The sequence below is a fragment of the Scylla paramamosain genome, chromosome 3, assembly GCF_035594125.1.
Source record: "Scylla paramamosain isolate STU-SP2022 chromosome 3, ASM3559412v1, whole genome shotgun sequence".
Lineage (NCBI taxonomy): Eukaryota > Metazoa > Arthropoda > Malacostraca > Decapoda > Portunidae > Scylla > Scylla paramamosain.
In genome coordinates this window covers 16,400,001-16,413,195 of record NC_087153.1, presented here as the reverse complement: position 1 = coordinate 16,413,195, position 13,195 = coordinate 16,400,001, and the positions used below count along the sequence as shown (strand labels likewise).

Genomic DNA, 13,195 nt, shown 5'->3' with positions numbered 1-13,195 from the left:
TGTGGGGTTTTATGAAGCTAATGAGGAGCCTGGCATCAGTGTGCATCTCATCCTGTCTAAGCTCTTTAGTCACATCAATGTACCTCAGGAGAGTGCTACAGACACATAATCGTGGATCCTTAGGGTAACGATGGAATGTGACCCTGTTGATGTTAAAATTTGGTCTGGATTGTTTAAGAGTGCCCCCCAACTGTACTGAAATGGAGTGTTCATTAATGAGCATGTCTCTGATTAACAGTAGTTGTAAAGTTTGAATTCTGGCAGCTTGAGTTAAGGCCATCATCATAACCAATTTTAGCGTTAATTCTTTAAGGGTTAATGCATGTAAGGGGAACATGGACCTTAGTTGCTCTAAGACAGGTTGGACGTCCCAAGTGTCAGTGTACCTGGGCTGAGGAGTTCTAAGATTGAAAACCCCTCTCATGAATCGGATGACCAAAGGGTGATTTCCTGCCCTGCATCCGTCCACCACAATGCCGAGAAAAGACAGGGCACCCCTCGCAGTGTTCACACACTCATAACCCACACCCCTGTCAAAGGTTTCCGTCAAAAAATTTACAATGTGACCTACAGTTGGAGAAGTGGGATCGACATTCCGTCTACCACAAAACAACGACCACCTCTGGACATGTGGGCGGTATTGCCTCTCAGTACCTGGTTTCCAGGAGGCAAGTATGATGTCCGCAGCAGCCGGCAAAACTCCTCGTTTCTGCAAGTTTTCCCTGACAGAAGGCATGCCATGAGCCTCGTGTGGGACATGATGGGGTGTGGATCTGTTGTGGATGGGTGTGTTAGAACATTCCTCCTGTTCGTTATCAAACGTGGGAAGTCTATTAGCAACTGGAGCAGCATGCCCATCCAAAACTGGAACGGCCACAGAGGAACCACCATCCAGCCTCGTGCTTGCTCCGCACGTAACTTCTGAAGGCACCTAGCAATTAATGAGAATGGGGGGAAAATGTAAGACAAATCAAAGTTTGACCAGTCCAAGGAAAAAGCATCAAAATATTTAGCCTCCGGATCTGGCAACCACGAACAGAATGTATTAACCTGTTTGTTAAGCCTTGAGGCAAATAAATCAATGGACGGTGTCCCAAAAACATTACACAAGGTAGTAAAAATGTGTGAGTCGAGTTTCCACTCATGTCTGTCATTAATCTTGCGAGAGGCTACATCAGCCAAGGTGTTGTCCTTCCCCGGTATGTGCGAGCATGTAACCCATGAGTCATGTTCCAGACACCAATCCCAAATCTGGGTAGCAACATCATTACAGGACTTGGACTTTGTGCCTCCCATTTCATTGACATAGTTTATGGCAGTGGTATTATCACAAAAAACTCTAACATGTCTACCTTCCAGCTCATGTTCAAATGCTTGCAAAGAGAATAGAATGGCTTTCATCTCCAGGATGTTAATGTGAAGCTCCTTTTCATCCAGGGACCAAGTACCACTTGTAATCTGACACCCCAAATGACCCCCCCAACCAAGGCTGGAGGCATCAGTAAATAAATCGATGTCAGTACCTGGCCTAAAAATGTGTCTGTGGTGTCTGTCCACATTACTACTACTAGCAGGCTTGTTCCAATATCCACCAGGGTGTTTACCTGCGAACTTGCTAGTAAAGGCAGGCTTTTTCTGCGAGAACTTACTCCGCAGTTTCTCCGCTTCCTCAATTTGTCTGGCAGACTGGGACACATCGTCACCGAACAGAAAGCGAGTAATTGGCACCTTATCTGAACAAAGATGAGCATATTTATAGTTTATCTCGCGTTTCATGACAAAACGCCTGGCCAAATTGTTCCTGTGATTGGCATTGCCTAGCAATGCCAATGCACCATTTAACATGCTCACCTCATGTGCCAACTTGGGGTTACCTTCCTGTTCAGCCAAATCATCCAGTGCCACTAAGGATTTGGTGATAATGGTTGAAGCCCGTAGGATGTCCTTATTTACCTCCTTCAAGCGGAAGTCTGTCTTCCTGGCATCCAGCTTCAGGGCCTCCAACACCTGTGGGTTGCATTCCACTGGCGCAAGAGCATGGCAGTTATTAGGCCTCTTGACAACATCGTCCTCACACATGGCCTTGTAGTCCTCCTCTCTCATACCATTATCAAAGAGAAAGTTTACCATCTCTGCCACTCTATTGTCAATGTCAGCAACCACCGTGTCAGAAGGACCAAAGGCCTTAGTGCCCTGAATTAAGGTGCTGTCAGCAGGGGCGGCAGGCATCGACACTGCCTCATCCTCACTCATCCTGGCTGAGAAACCAGAAAAAGTGGCAGAACAAGGAGGCGACAAACCCCAGCCCCCCAGAGTACTGTCCTCCACAGTCACTTGCGCCGACCCAGTAGGGGGTGGTAGTTGCCGTCTGTCTGCCTTCAAGGCCTCCACTTCACCCCGCAAATCAGCCAAGGCATCCAACACAACTGACCAAGGGGGAGGAGCAGGAGAAGTGCCGTGGGAATCACGTGCGTCAGCACTGTTACGTAATCTCACGCAACCATGCCTCCCACTCAAGTGACGAGATGAATGATCCCTGTGCCTGTCGTCATCTTGAGGGCGAACAGTGGACCCAGGTGGGGCAGGAGGGGAAGGGGATCGAGAGGCAGAGGACGCTTCACCAGACTCCGACATGGCTGCCACACTGCGATAAGGAGAACAAAGCCGTAAGCTTCCCACACAGTTCCATCGTCAGTGGAGACCGATATACCAATAATACAACTCGCCCCAAAAATGGGTAACGAAGTTGAAGGCACTGTACCTGCGTAACAAGTATCGTGGCCTTATCTGAAAGAAAACAGCAAAAACTTGGGAGTCCATATGACCCAGAATGACCGTGTCTGCCCGACGCGGCGATCAGCAAACAACTGCCGGCAGCGCGTGACACACTCTCTCTCTCATGGGAAATGTCCGCCCAGCGGATAGGTGATTTTGCCGAAGTAAAATTATGGTTATATTCTCACAGTCCAGATATATGCATCTAAATATGCATAGATACTGTCAATATGCCATATGTCAATGATCCCTTCAAAAAAGCCAAGACAAGATGCCCAAATGTTCATACACCCACACCCACACACATAAGAAATGTCCCAAGTTTAGATGGAATATCTAATTGGACTTTGACCCTCTCAGAGTGGAGACTTCTCTAAATTGTTTCTCCTCATCTGGCAATGTTTTGATATTTTCATGGGAATTGTTCCTTTTTCATTATGAATTTCATAGCTTTGATTGAGTTAATTGCTTTAAATTTAAGAGCATCATGATCATTATCCATTCTTCCTCTTTAATCAACCACAAACTTGACATCTCTAGTCATGTGGTTTTTCTGTAGTGATTTGATAAGGTAAAGTAACTTTCTTCCCACAGCAGACCTGTGTTTGGATTATTGTTTAGTGTTTACATACTGAACAGTTTATGATTTGTTTATGGAAGTATCAAACTTTTTATCTCAAGTGATTGCTTTGTTGATTGCAGCTTTACAGGCTCAGTGGATGATTATGCATCAAAGCAAATAGACGTCTCGTTCTGTGACGATCAAATTCAGTCCTCTTTACTTCATTTCAATAAATATTTTGTATGTTCTCTACATATACTGAATAAAATAAAGAGGTGTGGAAAAACATACATACTGTAGCATGAAGTAACAAGTATCTTACGATACTTGTGATGTGCCACATTTCCTTTCAGTTTTTTTCTCATTCAGAATTATTTTGTGACCAATTGTGTTCTCACAAGTGTAAGTGTAAATAGTATGTTAGTGACAGGGATATATCTGGCAGAGCCACTCCTGAGGTGTCACTGAAACCAGGCAGAACCTTTTAAAGCAAGGTAAGGAAATATTCTTGTTGTTTTCTTCATGAGGAGCTATTTTTGGACTCATTACACCAATAACTTGTTTTCCATTTTTCATGACCAAGGAGAGTACACACTTCATAATATAAGTAATCACAAATGGGTTAACTAAGTGTAATTTATATTTATATTTTATACAGTTATATAATTGATAGGCCACATACAAGAGTTCATATCATTGTCTAGCATAGGTGATCTTCGTCTGGGGGTTAGGATAGGCTTATGAAAAATGTAAGTTTGGCCTCCAGGATGTATGGTAGATTTTTTAGACATAATTCAATGAAAAAATAGCATCATTGTTGCTGGAAATATTGTATGTACAGGTCATGAATGATATAGGAAGAGTGCAGCTTTCTTCTTTTGCTTTGTTGTGATTTTTTTCTCTCTTCTTTCATAACTTTAATCTAGTCTAGTCTGATTGATAACCTTGTGATTGTTATGTACATCTACTCTTTTCCTGTCCCATTTTGTTGTAAAGTGATAATCTGAATTCTAGGAACTGTAGTCAGTCAAGTAATTTATCTTGCTTTTCAGGTGCTCCCCTCATGATGTTAGATGGTGTTCCTAATTATGTTCCTGAAGGGCAGGAATTAAATGTTACCTGCCGGGCTCAAGGCTTCCCTCATGTTAACGTTAGTTTGCTGTTTCAAAACTGTACAAAAAGATCCTCCTGCAAATCTCCCACTTCCATTGAGGTAATGAAAATTATATATATATATATATATATATATATATATATATATATATATATATATATATATATATATATATATATATATATATATATATATATATATATATATATATATATATTGCTTAGCTGTGCAGGTATCGTGTATAAAAAACTTCAGTAATTTTGGTTGGGATAGTTTTGTAGTAGGTCATGTAGTGTGTTGTGGATTCTTGTGTTGTAAGTTCTCATGTAAGGAACTGAGGAACTTGCAGAAAAATTATGGTTATGTTCTCACAGTCCAGATGTATGCATCTAAATATGCATCAATACTACATATGTGTCAATATGCCAGGCTGATATTCCTGCAAAAAAGCTAAGACAAGATGTCCAAATGTTCATGTACACACCCACACACACAAGAAAAGTCCCAGGTTCAGGTGGACTATCTAATTGGACCTTGAGATATATATATATATATATATATATATATATATATATATATATATATATATATATATATATATATATATATATATATATATATATATATACACACACACACACACACAGAAGACAGAAGAGGAAAAGGGCTTGTGGAATCTTATGTTGTAGAGAAAAAGGTTAAATGCACAATAGATGCTGCACTCCTTTATTGGTTACATTTTGGGGTAAGACAATCCCATCTTCAGACACTTTCGGCTAAAAAAGGTTAACAAACATTAAAAAATAAAATGATACTTTTCTTGAGGAGAGGGAGGAAATGAGTGACCTGATGGTCTCACAGTCAGGACCACCTCAGCTCCTAAACACCAACATATGAACACACAACCTATCTTGCTGTGGAGGGCTCCTGTTGGGTATTGGAGATCAAGACAAATTATGCTAGAAGTTACATATCCTAAACCTGAATTATTACAAAAACAAATAGAAACCATGGTTGACCACAACAGAAATTATAAAAGAAATATCTTATTGTTTTAGGTAATATTAAGTTTTACAGAAGAGTCACTAGAGTTCATTTGAGATTTGTGTTGATTTCATTAACAAGTAATCTCTTTTCTGTTCCTTCCTACTTTCTCTATCCTCATTTTCAATCCAAAGATGGATATTGCATTTATGTGCACAGTGACTTAATCTGCTCTTGTGCCCACGCTCTTGAATTTTTTCAAGTTTTCCACTGTTTGGCTACGAATGCAGAGTCAGTCTCAAACTAAATTCGTCAGTGCTCTTTACCTCTCATATAAATCCTCTGACTATAAGAAATTCTTTGACTACTTAACTTCTAAAGTGGAGCATGTTCTGACTCTCTTCCCTTTTGTGGAGATCTCCATTCTTGGAGACTTCAGTGTTCACCACCAGCTTTGGCTGTCCTCTCTCTTCACTGACCATCCTGGTGAAGTAGCCTTTAACTTTGCAATCCTCCATGAGCTAGAGTAACTGGTGCAACACCCTACTTGTATTCCTGACTGTCTTGGAGATAAAACCCAATATTCTTGACCTTTTCCTCACTTCTAATCCTTCTGCTCACAATGATACACTTTCATCTCCATTGGGCTCCTCCAATCACAATCTCATATCTGTATCTTGTCCTATCGCTCCAATCCTTCCTCAGGATCCTCCAAAGTGTAGGTGCTTCTAGCATTTTGCCTCTGCTAATTGTGGGAACCTGAGGAGGTATTATGCTGATTTTCTTGGGATGACTGCTGCTGAGATCTGTCTTTGTGTGCCAAGTGCATAACAGAGGTGATACTGTCTGGCATAGAGGCATACATTCGTCACTCTTTGTCTCAACATAAACCTTCCAAACCTTGGTTTAACACAGCCTGTTCTTGTGCTATACATGATATAGAGGTGGCCCACAAAGGGTACTTGACCCTTCCTTCACCTGAATCTCATGCGCTCTGTATTTCTGCCTGGAATCATGCCAAGTTTTTTCTTCAATTAGCCAAAAACTCCTTCATTAATAGAACTCCCTTGTGGATCTTTTGAATTCTAACATCAATACATCGTACACACATCGTACACACATTCACACTCGTTCCATTGATTCTTGTTGGAATGACATAGTCTTGAGGACCACTGCATTACACCCCAGGAGCTTAGGCATAGCACAGCTAACCACATACATCAATAGCAAGGTCCAACAGCATATGTTAGTTTATATATAGATAGTTATAGATATATCCTTCTTTCTCTTCTTTAGTTGAATAATGTGTAAGGAATAGTTAACTTGTGTTGAATGACATTGAACTAATCACTGTTTGTAATGTGTTTCAGACTGTGCAAATGAATGAGTATGCTCCAGGCAACATTTTTGAGATATCAGCTGTTTTTTCTCCTAACACATCAGGATTCTTGTGGTGCCATGGTATGAATGTTAATGGATCTCAGAATGAATCACTTACCATCAGAATGTCTGGTAAGTGTATTTTGCTTAGTATCTTTTATTATAAATAAATTTTATTTATAAACACACACACACACACACACACACACACACACACACACACACACACACACACACACACACACACACACACACACACACACACACACACACACATGCTGCCGCCCGACGTGCCTCGCCCGGTCCGTGCCACCAGACACCACAACAGAATAACGCCCCTGAAGGCGCCGCACACGGACCGGTACAGACTCAGTGCGATTCCCACCATGGTGCGAGCCATCAATCAATAGTGTTTCCCTCCTAGATTAGACTTACCTTTAGGATTAATGTTAAGTTTTTCCCCATCCCCTATGTACATTTTCAGTTTGTCAACTGCCTAAATAATAAACCGTTTATTATTATTATTATTATTATTACACACACACACACACACACACACACACACACACACACACACATTGTTGAGTCGTTGTTGAGTAAACAAGCAGTGATCCAAGCTCCAACAGAGGAAGATTTTACTTGACCGTGGCTACCACTAGAAGCCTAGAATGTGTTCCCAGGTAGGAGCTGTGCTCAAGTAGAGTTGTCCTGTTTCCAGAAATAAAAAATAAGGGAAATTTAAGTAATAATAGATGTAATAAAATGAGTAAAAGCTCCAGCAAGGCAGGTGCCATATGTGGGAGCCGAATGTTGCCAATGGGGTCACCATTCCCAGGATTTGAGGAAGACAATGAACTACATGGAAAGATGCAAGGAAAGAAAGTGATTTTAATGGAGGGGATGATCAGTGACCTCATTGAAAGAGTGAAAAAAAATAGAAGAAAAAAACATAACCTGGAAGAGGATAACAAAGAATTGAAAACACTATGTACTGATCTAAAAACGAAATTGATGGAAAACAATGATGTTAAAAATCAGGAAAATGAAGTGATAGAGATGAAAAGTGAACATCAGATCTGGAGGAAGGAAGAAGAGGAAGAAAAAGTTAACTTTACAGAAATCATAGAACTGCAAAAGAAGGAAAAGACAGATTTAAGTAAGGAAATTGTGAAAGTGATCAAGCACAAGGGATCGATGTTAAGGGACACAGTGGACAAAAAGAAATGTATTGTTATATATGGATTAAAAAAGGAAACAGAGCCAGTAAGATACAAGAGGGAAAAAGAACAAAAAAAGTTAGCAGAGCACATTGCAAGAAATATACAGAGGGAAGGTGAGGACAGGATGAGTGAAATTGAGGAAATACATAAACTGGGGAAGTATACAGAAGGAGAGCGACCACTGAAAGTAAAATTTAGGGCACAAACAACAGCCATGGAAGTGATATCGTATGCATGGAAACTGGACAAGATAGAGCAATACAGGAAAGTTTGGATAAAGAGGGACATGAATGAGGAGGAGAGGTTCAAGGTAAATTATCTAATAAAAGAAGCAAAGGCAAGAAACGAGAACAGAACAGAGGAAGAGAAAAAAAGTTCTATTGGAAGGTATAAGACGAGAGGCTCAGGAAGTGGTATCTGACAAAAAAAAAAATAGAAAATGTAAATAACATATGGAAAAATATAAAGTGGACAGTGGCATATACAAATATAAATGGTTTAATATCAACATTGTGAGAATTGAATAATTATATTAAGGTAAAGCAGCCCAACATCATGGGTATTACTGAAGTTAAACTAAATGAGACAACAGAAAATATAAGAATTGGTAATAGTAATTATAATGTGTGGATAAAGCATAGAAATAATAAGAAAGGGGGAAGAGTCATGTTACTTACAAAGAAGAGTATAACAGTGGAAGATGTCCAAATAGGAGAAGGAATGGCGTAAGTAATTAGAATTAAAACAAAAAGGAAGGGAGAACGAAGAAAAGATTTTGCAGTGGCTTATGTACCCCCAAAGACGAATGCATAGACACAAGAGGATTATAAATTATTGTTAAGAGATACTAGTAACTGTTTGGAGAGAATATTGGCAGAGTAATAATATAACACTTATGGTGACTTTGATTGCAAGGAGGTATGCTGGGAAGAGTGGACCATGGAGGGAGGAGAAGAGTCATGGGGGATATATGCTTCTAAATTTAATAATGACAAATGCTATAATCCAGTGGATTGGAGAAAATACAAGATTTGGGGGTAATTAAGAGGCATCAAGACTAGACTTGTTGTTTACAAAGGAAATGGACATCACTGAAGGAAAAAATTATCATTGCCCACTAGGTAAAAGTGACCATCTGTTAATTAGATTCAGTATAGGCTGTGGTCCAATAGAAAATAGGAATGAAATTTACAAGAATAGGAGATATAATTACAGGAAAACAGATTTTATCAGGTTGAGGGAATATTTTGCAGAGGCTAAATGGAAACAGCTTCACGGCAAGTAATACGCAGGAAAAGGGAGATATATTCACAGAAATTTATATTCAAGGGATCAGTATATATGTACTGAAGATCAAAATAAAGGAAGTGAAAAAGAAAAAAGACTGGTTTAATATGAGATGTATAACGGCAAGAAAAGAAAAAGAAGCAGCATGGAATAGATGGAAAACAAGGATGAAGTGAGAAATGAAAAGAATTGAAGAAGGCAAGAAATGAATATATTAAAATCCTGAGAGATGAAGAAAGGAATTATGAGAAAGATATAGTTAACAAATGCAAAGATGAGCCAAAGTTATTCTTCAGATATGTGAATGAGAAGATGAAAAACAAGCAAACAATAGATAAATTAACGAAAGATGACTTTACATATGAAGATACACGGTTACAAGCGGAATTAATGAACAAGTGCTTCCAGTCAATATGCACCAAAGAAAACAAATTTGAAGGAGAAAGAACATGGCACAGAGACAATGTAATAAGAGAGATACAGGTGGACAAAAGTGAAATTAAGAAGATTATGAAAGATTTGGATGTAAGTAAGGCTCAAGGACTGGATGGAGTGTCCAACTGGATACTTAAGGAATGTTGAGAACAACAGGTAGAAAGGAAGGAAAAATCCCTCTAGACTGGAAGAGAGCCAATATTGTTTCCATTTTTAAAGGAGGTAATAAAGATGATCCATTGAATTAAAGACCAGTGTCCCCAATAAGTGAGGTGGCAAAAATAATGGAAAGAATAGTTAAAAACAGATGGATGGAATATTTAGAAGAAACACATACATTGACTGACAGACAGTTTGGTTTCAGAAGTGGAACATCTTGTGTCACAGCTTGTGTGAGCTTTTATAATAGAGCAATTGATATAATTCAAGAGAGAGAGGGTTGGGCAGACTGTGTTTATTTAGACCTAAAAAAAAGCATTTGATAAGGTACCACACCGGAGACTGCTATGGAAAATTAAAAATATAGGGGGTTTGCAAAGCAACACACTGAATCGGATTACAGACTTCTTGAGGGACAGAGAAATGAGAACAGTAATAAAGGGAGAAAAAATCAGATTGATGTTGAGTTACAAGTGGAGTACCACAGGGGACAGTCTTAGCCTCCGTAATGTTTCTGGTGTATTTCAGTGATATGGTGGATGAGGTTGACAGTTAAATAAGTCTGTTTGCAGACGATACAAAAGTATTGAAAAGAGTGGAAAACAATATGGATTGTGAAATATTACAGAAAGATCTAAATAAGATATATAAATGGAGTAAGAAGTGGGAAATGAAATTCAGTGCAAAGAAATGCAAGGTGGTGGAATTAGGAAAAAGCAAAAGAAGACTGACAAGTTCCTACACCATGGGAGAAGTGGAAATTAAGAAAACCAAAGAAGAAAAATATTTGGGAATTACAATAAGTGATAATTTATCACCCAAAAAACATGTAAACAAAATAGTTGGGGAAACCTATGAGTTACTAAGGAAGATGAAAGGGGCATTTGCTTACATGGATGAAGAGATGAAAAAGTTGATGGAATATGTGATTCGACCAAAACTGGAATATGCCACAATTGTTTGGTCACCCCATAATAAAAAGGAAATAAGGAAAATAGAAAGGATCCAAAGAGCTGCAACCAAATTGGTACCAAGTTTGAGAGATTTAACCTATGAAGAAAGATTAAGGAGATTGAAGCTTCCTTCATTACAAGAGAGATGAGAAAGAGGGGACCTGATTGCTATATACAGAGTTTTGAAGGGTAAGGATCAAGTTGACAAAGAAGACTTATTTGTGTGGGGCTTAAGAGATACAAGAGGACATGGAGTGAAATTGAGGAAAACAGCAAGTAGAAGAGATATCAAGAAATATCGTCTCCCAAATAGAAGCATAGAAATATGGAACAACTTAGATGAAACAGTGGTACAAATAAGAAATATTCATGAATTTAAAGTTGAGCTGGATGTTTATAGATATGGAGACAGGACAGCACAAGCATAGCTCTTTTCCTGTAAAATGCAACTAGGTAAACTAGGCAAATACATACACACACACACACCTTCTTCACACCAGACTTCTTTGCAGTGGCTACTGATCCAGTTGTCTAAAATTTCTTGACATCTGAATGCATGTTTCTTCCTTGGGGTGGGTTAATGTGAAATTGCTTGGCCTAACAGCATGCTGCCAATGGTTGGTTTTCATTGCATTTGTAGTAATGTTTCACAGCTGCAATGCATTGATTTGTTGAAAGGTAATTCATGGCTCAATTTGATACAAGTTTAGTAACTTTCCAAACTATTAGTAATAACTTGCAAAATAAAGAAAGGTATTAACAACATCAAGTAATATATTAACATTATCAACAGTGTTTGCATAAGTTCCCAGAAAGTGGATGGTACTTTTGATTCACGCTGTAGGGGAGAGTCACATTTTGCAAAAAATTCATGGAAAAATCAATCATTAAAGTTAGCTTTAATTAGAGACGTCGCAGTGAGGCTGGTAGATACCTATCAGCGCCAGCATTTTTAATTGTCTCCGATTTCCTGGGGCAAAGGGATGTCTTAGCTAAATTTGAAATCGATGTGCAGGAAAAGTACAGCATGAATTGCTGCACAAATGTATCTAAAATTAAAAACATAACCCTTAATATTAATATTCATACTTACTGGTGTATGATAAGGCTTTGTTAATTGAATTATAAGATAAAACTAAAAATAGGTAATGATTTTTTTTTAAGTAAGTATAAACTAAAAATAAAAGGATGTTGACTTCGGCTTGTGCATTTTATCTGGGAATGTTGAAAAATATCAGATATCACTGACACGTCCTGTATATGAAAGTAATCAGTGAAATAAAAAAAGAACAGCACCGCTGGCGGACGTACGACGTACTTATCTTGATCATGATTCTTCAGTTAAAGAAAGCGCCGCGCGCCATTAGGAAGAAGTGTAAAGTGTAAACAATAGCCTCTCAGTTCTGCCGATACAAAGGCCTTTACTTTGCTTTACTATATCCAGAATAGGGTATAGCTCGTTATTTCATGAATTTTCTTAATTCCGCTGTAGTCCATGATTGTGGCAGTGATGTATCCATTGTGCAGGGTAGTCGAGTAAGCGTGGTCCTGTGTTTTGGTTTACTCGCTGCCCAAGTACCCGAGGATAGTGATCGTACCGCAAAAATAAAGTCTCTGATACAAAATTATATTTTCTTTACATTAAATGGATTTGCCTGTTGTTTAGTACATGAAAATGCAAGTATATATTAGTATACTTCCATTGAGGTCAGTAGAAAATTACAGATTGCCTGCCTTGATACACTTATAGGCTCTTAAGAATATCATCTGAAATTATGAATAGAGGCTCAAACAATGTCATGTGCTGTCAGTTATCACGAAATTAATTGACTTAAAATTCAGACGCATTACTGTGCAACGATACACCTTTGTAAGCTTGTAAAACCTTGCTCCAAAAAGTATTTATTTTCCGGCGAGAATTAAAAATTCTGGCGCTATCTGGTATCAAAACGCTCACTGCGACGTCTCTAATTGCTTGATGCAAAAATGTGGTGTCATTCTTTTTCTCATTTGTGTGGAGACATTAAAGCTATAAGTCATTTAGACTTTGAGACTGTAAGTAAGTGATCAAGTAGATGTTTCTAAAGTGGCTGAACCATCCCACACTGTAGTGATGGTTTATCCATGGGGATGGGATCATTCAACCACCAACATAAAACTAATAATATTAAATAGAATTTATGTATAGGAATAAGAAACATCTATGTATTGAAAATAAACACTTTATTGTAATGAAAAATTATCCATATCTATCATCCTTTCTGAAAAACACATTGCTTAAAAAATTTTAATTTCAGTCATTGAAAATGGGAAATAACTTGTCTCC

The 13,195-nt window shown here is 38.5% G+C and overlaps 1 protein-coding gene across 10 annotated transcripts in view; it reads left to right on the top strand.

Annotated features, from left to right (window-relative positions):
- Nucleotides 1–13,195, top strand: part of LOC135091530 (vascular endothelial growth factor receptor 2-like) — a 166,232-nt gene that overhangs the window by 87,920 nt on the left and 65,117 nt on the right. For all 10 annotated transcript variants that reach the window (XM_063989285.1, XM_063989272.1, XM_063989292.1 and 7 more), the window contains 2 exons: nucleotides 4,390–4,550; nucleotides 6,806–6,947. In XM_063989285.1, the coding sequence (XP_063845355.1) occupies nucleotides 4,390–4,550; nucleotides 6,806–6,947 (303 nt within the window). The remainder of the gene's footprint in view (nucleotides 1–4,389; nucleotides 4,551–6,805; nucleotides 6,948–13,195) is intronic.